Source organism: Ornithorhynchus anatinus, chromosome X1 (genome assembly GCF_004115215.2).
Source record: "Ornithorhynchus anatinus isolate Pmale09 chromosome X1, mOrnAna1.pri.v4, whole genome shotgun sequence".
In the NCBI taxonomy this organism is placed as follows: Eukaryota; Metazoa; Chordata; class Mammalia; order Monotremata; family Ornithorhynchidae; genus Ornithorhynchus; species Ornithorhynchus anatinus.
The window spans coordinates 84089765-84105531 of NC_041749.1; the positions used below are offsets into that span (position 1 = coordinate 84089765).

At 46.4% G+C, this 15767-nt stretch overlaps 1 protein-coding gene across 6 annotated transcripts in view; it reads right to left on the minus strand.

The window, feature by feature from the left end:
• RBM6 (RNA binding motif protein 6) overlaps positions 1-15767 on the minus strand; it is a 113050-nt gene that overhangs the window by 24144 nt on the left and 73139 nt on the right. For all 6 annotated transcript variants that reach the window (XM_029050949.2, XM_029050951.2, XM_029050946.2 and 3 more), the window contains exons 7-9: positions 2475-2549; positions 1362-1422; positions 54-341 (exon numbers count right to left, since the gene is read on the minus strand). In XM_029050949.2, the coding sequence (XP_028906782.1) occupies positions 54-341; positions 1362-1422; positions 2475-2549 (424 nt within the window). The remainder of the gene's footprint in view (positions 1-53; positions 342-1361; positions 1423-2474; positions 2550-15767) is intronic.

Here is a 15767-nt window from a genome sequence, read left to right on the forward strand (position 1 = left end):
CCTTACCTACCTTTGAGAATATCCATTTCCAACATTTCTGACACTTTGCTTACTTTTGCTCTCCCCTTCTTGGCGTGTTTCTCCAGACCACTGATCTTTCTCCATGTCCTTTCTTGGGGGAGCATCATACACTTCCCTTCGGGTAGGATATTTCTCGGGGTCCCTCCTTGGCTCTTGACTTGGGAGTCTCTCTCTTCCTTCCTCTCGCTTTCTTGTCTCCAGTTCCTTGTCAGCTGGCCCCTGCGGTTGGTTCTGTTGCTGTGGTGCTGACGGTTGAGCTGGTGGTTTGAGGGGCTCAGGGAGATTTGCCAACTCTTGCTGAGGCTTGGGTGCCTTGGACTCTGTTAATGGGACAAAGACACGGAATAAGACCTCGTGAAATCCATCTCGGGGACACCCAATCTGGTTTTCTTTCCGTCTTCCCAGAAATTCTGAGTTTGAAAAATTTCAGGTCTGAATAGTTTCCTCATTGAACGTTTGCACTTATTATCTAGAGGATAATTACTTAAGGGTGTCTAGAGAGATGGTAAAGGAACCCACCATAATTCTGTGGAGGTCAGACTAACCAACTCGTTTGGTCAATATGCCAACTCTTCCCGAATGGAGTCAACTACTCTCTCTTCGAATGAGGATATTACTTCTATTCTCTGGATTCGAGTACTCCAATGATTCACTGGCCGGGAGAGTTGGCCCCACTTTCTTATCACTCACTGCTGGTTAATGGGATCCCCGGGTACAGAACTGTTCCTTTTATGCATTTCCTTAATTCTCCTCTGCCTCTAAACACTTCAACTATAGGTTCGGGAGAGCTTTTTGCAGAGTTTACTACGAAGCCCCCGTCACTACAAAAGTGACCAATAACCAAAATAACTTGTTCTGTGAACAGCACGTTTATTTTTCTAAAGTAGTCTCCAATTATTGATCTCATTTTACCCCCACAACAACTGTGGACTAGGGAGAGAGCAGGTATTATTCCCCTTATTAAAAAGGATTAAAAAGCACAGAGAAACAGCAATAAAAAGGTTCCTTCCCCTGTCTTGCCACCCTGGGGCCAAATCTTAACATAACAACATCTCTATCAGAGGGCAGGATGGGACGAGGAAATAAAACGTGGAATTTTGCTGCACAAAGGGAAGGAGGTGGAAGTTGTGCACTGCCTGAGCATCTTACTTATTTATGCCATGCCTGCCCTACTATCGGCATGGATCACCTTGAGTTGGCTGTGGGCGATACCCAAAGAGACGGATTCAATGACAGGACAGACTTAATGGTACCTGCCAATCAGCGCTCCCCCTTTCTGAAGCTAGAAAAGGCTCCAAATTGGTTACATCCAAAACAGAAATACAAAGAAAAACCCTCACCCTCTCTTGGGAACTTGCAGTATGAACAGGATGCTCTGTATCCCACAGTACTGACTTTACACTGTAAGGGAAATGTGAGTGGATGGAGAACATTTATAAGTTAAGACACTGTAAGAGGTTTTTGCACATCAAAACATAAACAGTTGCATATCCATAAGAAAGTAGACCCTAAACAACTCTTAATTTCCTAAAACTGAGAGGTCTATATGGCCCCGAAGGGTAGGTACTGATAATCCACAAATTGAAATTTGTGGCTTGTGTTTTCTTTCCTGTAGAAATTATTAAGCATTTACCCTGAACCCGAGCATTGTGCTAAACACTGGAGTCGATGCCAGATTATCAGATTAGACACAGTAGAACCTTCTGCATCGTTCTGACTTGCTCCCTTTATTCATCTCCCTTCCGAGTCCCACATCACTTATGTACATATCTGTAATTTATGCATTCATATTAATGTCTGTCTCCCTTTCTAGACCGTAAGCTCACTGTGGGCAGGTAATGTGTCTGTTTATTTTTATACTGTACTTTCCCAAGCGCTTAGTACAATGCTCTGCATAGAGTAAGTGCTCAATAAATACAACTGACTGACTGATTACATCCTAGCTACATCCAGTTATCTTGCAATATGTTTCTGGAGTCTTAAAAGGAGCACAAAATCCACCCTCCCCCTGCCCCCCAAGACATATCACTGATCACCTCTGTGCCCTCAATGAGATTATTTTCTACCATAGTCTGTCTCAGGGGATTGTTAAATGGCCTGCAAAATGATTTACCAGGACACAGGAGTCTCAAAGTTGTTCAGTGTGCAGAGGGGATGGGGCAAGTGGGTCGGGCAGATCTTCAGGGTCAAAAGACAAACTAAGAACTGAGCAGAAAAGAAACCTTTATGCCCTTCTCCTCCACTGAAACACCTTTATATGGTTGGGATAAAACACACTTTGTGGAGGGAAGGGAAAGCTTCACCCCGGTCCCATCTATGGAACCTGACCTCAGCCCTTTCCCCAGCGATAAAATCGATAAACCCACCCCTAATTATGACATCAGTGCTCCTTCATCCAGCTCATCCCCTCATACCTGCGAAAACAAGGCGGGAAAGAATCTCTTGGTACCTACCCGTTTGCAATGCCAGAAATCTGGGCTTGGCGAATACTCTAGGGATACTTCTTTGTCACAGATCACAAGAGTTCCCTGTTAAGACAAAGGGATACGTCATCAATATAAGGCGCCATAGGATAATGAAAATAGGGACAGAGAAAGGCCCAGAAGCCCCTTCTGTAAGAAAGAAGGCTCTTGGTTTGGAGACCGGCAGAAAAGGCTATTTGACCTAGGGCTCTCGGCTTCATGGTTGTGTAGGCTTAAGGGAGGGGAACAAGGGCACGCCCAGTCCCTTGAAAGGGAAGAGCACAATAAAACTCTTCAGTGTGCATTTTTCCATCTTGAAGTCTGTGCTGGGACAGAATCTTCCAAAATGTTCTGTATTAATTACCTTCTGAATTTCCTAAATGGCTCCATGAAGATCCCGCTGCTTGAGCAGAACAGCACAGTGCTGTGAGCAAGAAGCTAAGCTTGTCCCCCTGGGGCGACCAGGGGTACAGACAAGAGGCTGTGTCAGTTACCAGTGTCATCAATCCTCCCCATCCCTGGCTAACCGGTATCCATATTACGGGACTTTATTTGGTACAATAAGCACAGGGCATGAGCACGTAGGAGAGGATCAAAGTTGTGGGCAAGAAGCAGAGACGAACATGAAACCACGAGGGATTTCAGCAGAAAGAAATGGCCGGGGCTCCTGCTGACCCAGCTCAATCCAAGGTCTGGTCAGTCATGCAGAAGTTAGAGGGAAGTCTGACTCTATGCTGGTTAAGTCCTCAACGGGGTGTATGGCTACAAAATTCCCTTTCTTTGCCCCTTGGGATGTCAGGCTTTCCGTTCCATGTGGGGAGAAAACAAATTCCACCTCTCCATTCCAGGGAGAGACACCCCTCAATGAAATGGTTGCTTTCATTACTGAGGGTGGCCAGGTGGATCATTAACCTCTAAAGGGCAGGTGTCCTTGGGCCTCAAAGAGTACTGTGGGGCATCACCAGAGACACGGCATTTTAGCTTTCATTAGGAGAAACTAAGATTTGTTTCCGAGTCTCGATTGGGTATCTGTCAATGGAGTGGATCGTCTCCTCACTGCTAAGGCAAAAGCAGCCGGCCCCGATTCAGGCAAGGCATGGAATGTCGTCACTGTCATCCTGAAACAGGAAATGTGATCCCACACTTTACATCCCCTAAAATCTTGCAGAGCAATCACCATTCCAGTCCTCTAGGAATCAGAGAACTGAGTTGCTCCTGTGGGGGAATAACAAAAACACACAAAAAAACCTCTACAAGAACAGGACCACCTGGTCTCCAAGTCCCCAAGGCAACATAGCCAGTCCAGGGCAAAGCAAGCAGAGGTCCTCATCTCTTGCTCCGGCCAACTGCTGACTTTTCCAGGCCTGACCAACTGGCTAGGCCTCAAGAGGAAGCAGTTAGAAGTCAGAAAGCGAGCAGGAGCTCAGGGTATTTCTTCCTCATTTGGCCCCAAACAACACCTCAGGATAATCTAGGGCTCAAGATGAGAGGAAAAGGGGTCCAGTGAGGGGAATGGTCTTCCTAAGGTCACAATGCTAGCGGGTCAGAGTGCTCAAAAAAGAGCCACTGAGCTGGGAGGGTCCTCAAGCCCATCACTCAGGTGTGTATCTACTTCACTCTTGAAGAGGGACATTCCAAGACCTCTCTCAGTTACCCGTTCCCATGTTTAACAGGTCAAAGCTTTTCCTTTGGCAGAATCCAGAAGGCCTGAGTCCTAAGGCCAATGTTTTATCTGTTAAATCACCCTGCTTTAGTAGTAATACTACTACGACTAATAATAATGACAATTTGTTAAACGCTCATTACGTATCAAGACTACTAAACGCTGAGGTAGTCACGAGAAAACCAGGTGGGATGCAGTCCCTTGTCCCACATGAGGCTCACAGCCTAAGGAGGGAGAACGTGTACTGAATTCCCATTTCGCAGATGAGGAAATGGAGGAAATAACTTGCTCAAGGTCACACGGCAGGTACAACAGTGCTGGTGAGAGAGGTGGGCAAGTCAGTTCAAGATCCCAAGAGACTATGGGCTTCTAGCAAAGAAAGCTGTTGATACACTTCACAGCATTACCAACCCAAGTTTCTCATGATCAGCACCAATGCTCAGGTGTTTTGAAGCAAGGCCAGGACACCTGCACCTGAAAGAAAAATTTCCCCACGACAGGTACACCCTAAATGAAAACAGTCATGGTTTAGGATTCACTTCAAATGCTTTGTGCTTGAGAACCTTTCCCCATCCATTACAGGATGTACTTTTATCATTCATTAGACATGATCAAGATTTAGTTCAAAGCAGCACATTAGAACCACATTCTATTGTTTTCTTTAAACCTGGCCCCGCAGAGAGTTCCCAGCTTGTGGCAGTCACACAGTTATGGCTGACTGGCAGCAGTCCTCCCCAGCTAACAAACAAGGTGGCTGCAGACGGCGGCAGGTCCTTTCAGGAGCATTCTCAGGAGTCCCAAGGAAACGCAGTCTATGCCTCCCCAGCTAGAATGTGAGCTCCCTGTGGGCAGGGAGCGTGCTATGTGCTTCTGCTTCTCTCTCAATAATAATGTTGGCATTTGTTAAGCGCTTACTATGTGCAAAGCACTGTTCTAAGCGCTGGGGGATACAGGATGATCAGGTTGTCCCACATGGGGCTCACAGTCTTAATCCCCATTTTGCAGATGAGGTAACTGAGGCACAGATAAGTTAAGTGACTTGTCCAAAGTCTCAAGTGTTTAGACTAGACTGTTAGCTCCCTTCTTAACCTCTCTGGGCCTCAGTTACTTCATCTGTAAAATGGGGATTAAGACTGTGAGCCCCACATGGGACAACTTGCTTACCCTGGTGCTCAGAACAGCACTTGGCACAGAGTTTTTGTCTGTCTCCCCCAATTAGACTGGAAGCCCGTCAATGGGCAGGGACTGTCTCTATCTGTTGCCGATTTGTACATTCCAAGTGCTTAGTACATTGCTCTGCATATAGTAAGCACTCAATAAATACTATTGAATGAATGAATGAATAGTAAGCGCTTAACAAATGCCACAATTATTATTATTAGTCTATAGACCACAAGCTTGCTGTGGGTTGGGAATGTGTCTAACCAACTCTGGTGTCTTGTATTCTCTCAAACGCTTAGCACAGTGCTCTGCACCCAGTAAGCACTTAATAAATATCATTCATTGTTTAGTACAGGGCACTGCACTCAGTTGGAGCTCAGTAAATACCATTACTACTCCTAAGTGAGAACTGCCAGGAATTTGAGCTCTCTGGATTCCCAAATCCTTAACTCATCACACACTGGGCCTTTAACTCATGCTCTATATTTCCAACATAAAATATGGAAAAGGAGGTGTCAACTTAACATATGGCTTAATTGGGATTCTCTTGCCAGTTGGAAAATGATTCAAACTCCAATGTTACCACGGCAAATAAATAGGCCCATTAAAGAAACTGTTTTGGTTTGGCATGTTTCAGGCTCACTGGAGGGAGAGTGATGGTGGGCTGGGGCTATCGGGTTAGGATATAGTACTGGTCTTGAGGGGAGAAAGGTGACAAGTTTATTTCTATCGAGCTAACGGGGAAACAAGATTCCAGAAACACTACATGATTTTGTCTAAAGGCTCAGAAAAAATGAGTTGCGGAATCTAGGGCCCTAAATTTAAGATTCTCAGGCCTATGCCTTCCGTTGCCATAAACTACGCATAGTTATTGACCTAAATTTTCCAAAAGTGGATTTGAACATTTTTCACATTCACCCTATTCATCCATAAGCAGGTCTGTTCAAGATTTTCGGTCTTAATTCGACTGAGCAGCATATACAACCTTTCAGCCATTAACCGAAGGCTGACATCTCCAGCAATTACCTGTGACTTCTCCAAGTTCTAACCGAATGCTCTGCGAGGATAACAGCCTCAGATATCCCACATGCATGCCAAAATGAAATGGCTGACACCCAAAGAGATCACACTGTATGAGTGATACATTCTCACTCTGTGTGAGACAGAGTATTTGATGAGCAAAAGCAAGGGACCCTGCTTCAGCAGGTCCTGAAAATTTTCCATTTGCTTGTTACTCATTTGACAGAGTCACACTCAATTTCGGTCTGGAGGAACTTTACATCTAAGACAGGGAGGCTAACTGATGTCGCAAGTAGAGATAAAGAGGGGAGGGGGACGATAGGTGTTGGGGGTGATGGGGAGAGGAAAGGACAGATTGTAAAATCAGTAAAGAGAGAACTGCATTGATTTGGGATCTCTGTATTGTGGAAGCAGAATGATGTTATCAAATCTCAATACATAACAATAGCTTGAGAAAACAGGGGACTTTCACTGAGGAATTAGGCTTTAGTGTCTAATCTGGGTCCATTAGACTAGAGAAGCATTAATATCCGAGCACTGGATATATATAAAACTCTGGTTTTATATATAAAACTCTGGAGAGAGTTTTCTCAACAAGATGGGCATGCAGCATTATATTTTTTAAATGTGTTTTATAAACCTGGGTATTATTATTAACCACAGTAATAACAATGGGATTTGTTCAGCGCTTACTGTGGGCCAACCACTGTACTAAACGCTGGAGCACATCATAGGATAATCACATCAGACACCATCCCTGCCCCAAATGGGGCTCGCAAACTATGTCTACGGCTGCCTGGGAGATTTGCACTGTCACCTGGAAAGCATACAAATTACAGAACAACCTTTTACAGACATTTGAGTATTCAGAACTAAAGAGGACCGGCCAGCTAAAAACCAGATAACCGGCCACCCTAGACATGGTCTACAGAGGGCTTGCAATGTGTCCATGAAGCAGATAGACACATAGGGAAAGAAATACAGGGTAAAGTCAAGATAAAACAACAGTTCCCCAAGATCACCAGGAGAAAGAACCGTGCCCCCGGAGGGACTAGGCTTCAGCTTCTTCACCAACTCCAATGCAGGACCCATCCCTGTTTCAATCCACCATAACGCTTTCAGCTTTTAAACTCCTCCGGATCAGGGCTGGGTGGCTCAGTGGTGGATGGTATCATGGTAGAGTTTTAAAAAACACCAGGATTCATTTAAATCCTTGGGTCTTTTTTAACTCACCCTCAATTATAATTCTAAACCAACGCCCCGGTTGTCTTGGAACCCACCTCCCCCCCGCTGCAGTGTAGACCCATAACTACCAATTGGCTTCCTTTGTATCATAATCTTCCATAGATTGGAATCCTGATCTTAAATTTGGTCTGCGGCCGTTTCTTTGGGAAAAATTGGATGTTACCATTTTCACTTGCATAATCCCCCCTGCCCCTCCAATTTTTGAGGCAATAAAAGATAATCTTGCTAAGCAGCGATAATGGCACACACTAGGGTACGAAGAGGAGTAGGGTCGGAAGACCGATGGACACAGGCTCGTGCAGCCAGAGTTGCTTTGAAACATGCTCACATGTGCTGGGGTAGGAAGAACAGTAAGATCAGAAGATCGTGGACACAGGCCGTGGACCGTTCGAACTTCGGGGTAGGAGAAGGGCCAGAATAAGGTGTGCCAAGACATGCCAATTCAGGGTGGGGGCTACTGTAATTCACTAAGAGCCTACTGTACCCAGCACTTAGAGAGTGCAACAGAAAAGACGCAGTCTCGAGTGCCCGCTTACCTTTCTCTTTCTTCCTCCTTTTTCTCTTCTTTTTCTTTCTGCTCCTCTTACTGCTAGACTTGATTTCCTGCGTAGTAAGCCCTCCTCGCCCCGTTACTGGATTGCAAAAATTATGCCAAAAAGTGGGGCAATTATTACGGTAATTGACCAAAGAGATTCACTGCCAAGTACCTGGATGGAATGATTCTAAGAAAGGGAACTGTAATCATTACACTGTGACGAGTGCAAAATGTTGTCTATTAACTGTTAAGATGCAATTCCATCATTTTTTTTTTTAAATCTCTCTGGAAAGGGCTATTCTGAGTAATAGGAAAAACACCAGCCAAGAAAGCTATTAAATTTATAAGCCACAATACATTCAAAAAACAGCACAGCTCAGTTTATAACAATGACTCTGCAGTACTCATACTGAACCACAAAATAACTTAGCACTATTCTTTAGGGCCGAAACACTGAAAATATCCAGTAATAATCGATTCCCTTTCACCTAAGAATCTCCGAGTTCTGTTGAAGACGGGTGTCAATGTGGTGAGCGCCTTCTCTTCAGCTTGTGGGAATGACTGCAGACCTACCTTTTAGAAAGGCTTCCTGATGCTACCTTCTGAAAATGGAGGGATTAAGACTCGCCAAAACCTCAAATCAAGCAAATGTCCAGCCCTATAATGACTGGAGAAATGTGATTGGATATCTTTCTTCAGGACCTACGGAGATAAAAAGAAGCATGGGCCTGGGAGTCAAGAGACCCAAATCTGTTCCAGCTCTACCACTGGCTCGGGCAAGTCTCTTAACCTCTCTGAGCCTCAGTTTCCTTATCTGTAAAATGGGGATGAAACAGATTAGGCACCTTAATTTGGCAATTTTGTATTTTAACTAATGCAAATCAGATTCGGAGCTAGGAAGTGACTGCCAGTTGCCCATCTTGACCCATCAGCTTTAAGGCACTTAGTCGATTCTCTCCCCTCTACTTACCTTTGCTCTTCTCTGGCTACTCCCCGAGCTGACATGCTTCGCTCCTCACAAGCCAACCTACTCAATGGGTCCTGGTCTCATCTCTCCCTTCTGCCTGGAACTCCTCTGCCCTTCACATCAGGCAGACCACTGCTCTCCCCATCTTCAAAGCCACCTGAAACCCAATCTCCTCCCGGGAGCCCTCCCTGATCAACCCCTCACCTCCCCAGCCTTATTTCCTGTCCCTTCCTGCCACTTTGATACTTCCAAGTCACCTAAGCACTTGGGTACTCAAACCTGCTGAAGGACTTATGTACATATCTTTGTACTTCACTGCTTCTTCCTGTCATAATTTCCTTTAGTACCCATCTCCCCCACTATAATGTAAACGTCTTGAGGGCAGGGATCACCTCTACTAACTGCTGTATTCTCCAAAACACTGAGTCCAGTGGTCTGCCCAGAGTAAGCACTCACACACTCTCACCTCCTCCAAGAGGCCTTCCTTAAAGCTCACCTCCTGCAAGAGGCCTTCCCAGACTGAGCTCCCCTTTTCCCTCTGCCTCCCCCTTCACCTCTCCGCAGCTAAACCCTCTTTTCCCCCCATTTCCCTCTGCTCCTCCCCCTCTCCCTTCCCATCCCTCAGCACTGTACTCGTCTGCTCAACTGTATATATTTTCATTACCCTATTTATTTTGTTAATGAGATGTACATCACCTTGATTCCATTTATTTGCTATTGTTTTGAGATGTTCATCCCCTTGATTCTATTTATTGCTATTGTTCTTGTCTGTCCGTCTCCCCCGATTAGACTGTAAGCCCGTCAAAGGGCAGGGACTGTCTCTATCTGTTAAAGATTTGTACATTCCAAGCACTTAGTACAGTGCTCTGCACATAGTAAGCACTCAATAAATACTATTGAATGAATACTGATTGACATCTACTAATTCTGCTGTACTCTTCCACACGCTTGGCACCCTGCCCTAGAGAGAAAGTCCTCAATAAATACTGTTGACTGATGGAACAAAATCTCATACCTAACACATAGACTAATGCACCCTTGCTAGAGTGTAAGCTTCTTAGAAGCAATGTAGCTTAGTGGAAAGAACACGGGCTTGGGAGTCAGAGGACCTGGGTTCTAATTCTGGTTCTGCTGTATGAACTCGGCCAACTCACTTCACTTCTCTGTGCCTCAGTTTCCTCATATAAGGAATTAAGATAGTGAGCCCCATGTGGGCTGGGGCCTGTGTTGTGTCCAACCCGACTTTCTTGTATCTACCCCAACCCTTAGTAATAATAACAATAATGTTGGTATTTGTTAAGCGCTTACTATGTGCAGAGCACTGTTCTAAGCACTGGGGTAGATACAGGGTAATCCGGTTGTCCCACATGAGGCTCACAGTCTTAATCCCTATTTTACAGATGAGGGAACTGAGGCACAGAGAAGTTAAGTGACTTGTCCACGGTCACACAGCTGACAAGTGGCAGAGCCGGAATTCGAACCCATGACCTCTGACTCCCAAGCCCGGGCTCTTTCCACTGAGCCACTCTGCTTGTCTGGCGTATAGTAAGCGCTACCTACTGTCCTGCCCCAAGTGCTTAGTACAGTGCCCTGAACAAAGTGCTCAATGAATTCCACTGGTTGATCGCACACACAACTCTGTTCCTTCTAACATGTCGCCTGAGTGGGAAAGGGAGGAAAGGAACACAGACCTGTGTCTTGTGCTTCTGTTGTACTTCCCAACCCCTTGACACCACACTGCAATTCAGGAGGCGCTCAGTAAATACCACTACCACTACAAAGTCACTGGACTGTTGCTCAATCAGATAGCAAAAGCCAAGTGAAATGGGAAAGCGAGGTCTTTGATTAGCAGTCAACTTATATCTAACTCAACGCTTAGAACAAGTACTTGACACACAGTGAGCACTTACCAAATACCCTAATTATTATTCAGTGGGGAGACCTTTTCTGCCTCCTGCATCAATGACGGGATCAAGTCGAGGTCAGCCTCCTCTTGACGTATATTCAGCTAAAATGACTGTCCTGGAAGTGTACTAAAGAGAGACGGTCCAGATCGCGTTCGGGGCCGTGAGGACAGGTAACGGGTGAGGCTCCGGAAAGTGTGAGAACTAGGAAAGATCACTGTTGACCACAAGCCTTCCATGAGGAGCTGCAGTAGCTCCAAAAGAGCCTGAAATACTGGGAAAAGTCACAGACGCTGTAACTCCATTTCAGCATCACGTCTTGTCGGTATTTTGTGACCACCTGGTCAGGGAAGTATTTGGAAATTATCCAGCTTGAGGTATACAGTAAAGAAGTCTCACAGAGTGTCTGCTTCAGAGTCAGGATAAAAAACGTGATTTTAATTCTCGAATTGGGGCCTACAGACAGCAGGGATCCCCGAGAATCAGGGAAGAAATGGGAGAGGTGGGCTAACAAAAAAGAAAATCATTCAAATCAACGAAGGGCTCGCGGATTTAATAGACTCTTCTGAAGCTTTCCCTGTCATGGGACAGCTGTGCCTACTAGTACTTGCTGAAATTTTGAAAGGTAGCAGCAAGTAGAAAGCTAATGATAATAAGCATTGTGGTATTTGTTACACACTACACTACGTGAGAAGAACTGTACCGAACACTGGGGTAGATAGAAGACAATCAGGTTGGACATAGTCCCTGTCTCACATGGTTCTCACGGTCTAAGGGGGAGGAAGAACAGGGGTTTGAACCCCATTTTACTGATGAGGAAACCCAGGCACAGAAGTCAAATGACTTGCCCAAGGTCACACAGAAGGCGAGTGGCAAAACTGGAATTAGAACCTAGGTCCTCTGACTCTCACAATCCTTTCTCGGTTCCTTTTCCTTAGAAGTTCCCAACATCATATTGGAATTGGACCGTGCACCGGGCACATTACCCCTGCCCTCCTCAGGCTTGGGCTCCGGGGCACAGAGATGAGCCCCAGGGAGTCTCTAACACAGAGCCCCGTGCCCAGAGCCTTTGCTGCCGTGGGGCATCCCTGGGCTGCCTGGTGGTTTTCCCCTCTGCTCCTTCCCCTCCCTGGCTCCAAATGGCCATTTGAGTTGAGTGCGGGGAGGGAGAGTCAAGACACATCATTGCCCTCGTGCTCCAAGGTGGCCCCTCAGCGCACAGAAATGGCTCCGACCTGCTGCTGCCGCCCCTCCTCTCCCCTGTCCCCTTTTGTCCGCGGCATCCGCCGAGGGCCTGAGCCACTGCCGCTCTGGAGCTTCTCCGCGGGATTCAGCGGGTGCCTCCATGCCCGCATCCAGGGCCTCCCACCCCCTACTGGTCCCGGGGCCAGGCTCTGCTGTCTGATAGCTCCAGCGGCCAAGGATCGGCACCCCTTCCCACGCACACACCCCAACACTAAAGGTATCACGGCACGCACCCCAGTCCCAGAGTGCAGACCGCAGAGGCTTAGGACACCTCTGACCCTCACCCTATCACACTTTGGGATTAACCTTAATAATAATAATAACATTGGTATTTGTTAAGCGCTTACTATGTGCAGAGCACTGTTCTAAGCACTGGGGTAGACACAGGGGAATCAGGTTGTCCCACGTGGGGCTCACAGTCTTCATCCCCATTTTACAGATGAGGTAACTGAGGCACAGAGAAGTTAAGTGACTTGCCCACAGTCACACAGCTGACAAGTGGCAGAGCTGGGATTCGAACTCACGACCTCTGACTCCAAAGCCCATGCTCTTTCCACTGAGCCACGCTGCTTCTCTAGCACCCCAATGCTCTGGTATTTTGAGGGTGCCTCCTGATCATGTGCCCCGTCCCCCGTCCCCACCACTTGGCTCCAAGATGGCAGTTTGGGGCATGAGGTGGAGATCAAAGGACTGTTGGAGGAGGGACGGAGAACGATGAGCGGGTTCCATTGGAGAACGAGGGATGCCACCTTCTGTTCAACTGCCAATGTGAAGCCCCGGAACCCAATGGACAACATTGGGACTAATGACGGTTCGCTCGTTGGGAGCATTTTGGTGAGGGGAGGGGCGTGGGGAGCCGACTGGATCAGATGGGGGCAGGATTATGCAAATGAAAGGATGTGATTAAACCCCGCCCATGTAAGCGTCCCATACACAGTACTGGGAGACACTCAGTGCCTGGATCTGCAGTCATGGGCTGGGCCCTGCCGGGAGGGAGTAGGTTTAAAGGTGCCGGACTTGGAGTGAGTTGCGGTCTCTGTGTTCTCTACGCTACACCTCGCTGGGAGCGATAGCAGGGTAGCGTGACTCCCGGCGTTGAAATACTCCAAAAGGAACTCCCTTTATTCCCCCAAAGATGAGTTGCGGAGTGGAGGCTTGGTCCCTGCCACTGCTCCTGGTCAAGAAGACCCCCTCCATCGCCCAACTCCCACCCCCGACTACACATTAGGTCACGCTGGTTTAGGAAACGGTGGTACAACTGTAAATAAAACTAGAACTGGCTCTTCTACTGTTAGAATGTTCTACCATTTAAAATGTTCTTCTGTTGATGATGAACCAGGGGATAACAGAAATGCACGTAAGACACAGGCCGTGAACAGAAAACTCAGACTAAAAGGGAGAAGTAGAGATGATGGACGGGGGAGATGTCCATCACTTAAAGGAGTTTGGGAGGAAAGTGGAAAGGGCATAAATGGAGAGTAGAGCAAACTAAAAGAATGAAAACAAGGGAAATGGAAAGAGAACAGAGAAGCAACTGGGAGATGGCTACAAAGCCCATTCCCTAGCATCTGTTTTCACTACATGTTGTGGACCAATCAATTGTACTTAATGAGCGCTTACCGTGTGCACAATACTGTACTGAGCACTTGGGAGAGTACACAATAACAGGGTTAATAGACATGTTCCCTGCCCTGTCTATCCTACAGACGAACCTACAGTCTAGAGGAACGGGTTGTAAGGGACAGAACTCTATTGGGGAGTTTCTGAAGACAAAAACCTTCTCAAATGCACATGTGGCCCGATCCGTCATAAAGCATCCATGCTCCCTTTCCAGGATGCCTGCCGAGGAGACCGTGAAGGGACGATATTTGGACGATCGATGCTGGGCAGGTCCGACCCACCGGGGAGTTAAGACTCAGACAAATGGGACCCAGATAGACAGGGAAGGAGGACACATAGTCCTAGTTCATATACTGGTGCTTATAGAAAAAATCAAATGTGCTTTGGTAGAACTCAACCCAGAAACCCCAAGAGCTTCATGCAAAATGCAGCAGTATGCTTTTACTGGTAGAACCCAACCAGACTGCATTACATCAATACCCTATTGTAATCGTGTCGACTTCCAATCCAATAAAAAGAACCAATTTCTTCTATAAGTTCCTGTGGGTACGGTACCAATGCTCCTGAGGAACTGGCTAACAACTTACTCTCCTTCGTTGGCCACCAACTGCCCGATGCTTTATGTACCTAGAGGGAGAGTAGTAACTGAGGTCAGAATTTCCCAAAGCAAAATTTTATTCATTCATTCAGGCATTTATTCAATCGTATTTACTGAGCACTTACTGTGTGCACAGCACCGTACTAAGCGCTTGGGAGAGCACATCAATAAACAAAATTTCAATATTCTGCTGTTCTCTAGCTCCTTCTAAATTCCCTCTGGGCCTAGGTACTAGTAAAAATGCAGAGCTGGTCTCTGGCCTTTGAACCAGTCTTGGTTGACTCTAAAGATTAGCTCTCCTTTAGACCCTTAACACATATGCTATCCTTCCTAGTGAAACAGCCTGTTTGTCAAAGTATCAAGGTAGCCTGGTAGGAAGAGCTATAGAAATTCCTACGATGAAAAAACAAGGCCCTTAAAAGCCTCAAGCAGAGCTTGGGAAAATTCAAACAAAGGGATTTCTGTTGGTTCCTCATGCCTAAATGAATATATTATGAAGCTAGTTAGAGACCAAAGGAGATGTGCATTAGTTTACCAGAGACTTGGGCAAGAATCATTGTGATTAGAATATGCACATTTTAATATACCTCCAGCAGCAACAAGCACTGGGCCAGAGATACCTGAGACTATGCCAGTTATGAAAAAGGAGAGACCCACGTCTGGGGAGAAGAGAGACAGAACTTACAGCACACTAGAGGAGGCCTGTCTTCCAGGCTGGAACTGGGATGTGAAAATCTTGACGGGCAAGGGTTCTTCAGGTCCACAGAAACATACCCAAGAACCAGCCTATGCAATCTCATTAATAGTTCAAGGAGAACAATGAAAGCCACATTTACGTCAATTGAGTACTGCATGTGGTAGGTGGAATAAGCTCTCAGCATCAGTGGGTGAAAGAGGAAAGAGCTTTTGAAGAGACTGTACAGAAACCAATAAAATGTGGCTTTTATCTGTATAGCATGACTAGACTTCAGGCATTCTACTTTGGAAAGAAAATGGATACGCTCCAGCAGCTCTGGGTTTTAGAATCCTTTTCAATGGCTTTTGTGGTCCAAACCCTCACCCAGTCTTCAATAAGTGGGCAGCAATTTCAACCTCGGGGGCAGTGAAAGAACCTGAGGTCAGAAGTGCCAAAGCTGTTTTTCCTGTCTACCTTCTGCAAGTGGGGGGAGCTAGGGACAAGCACTATGATGCCCCTTTCCCAACACCACTTATACAAACACAGAAGAGCAAACAGATTTCAAAGTGATGCAGGAAAGGGCTGGAGGAGGGGGGAAAGTGGACAGAGAGAAGGAGCAAACACAGCCACCAACCTACCGCCGCCCCCCC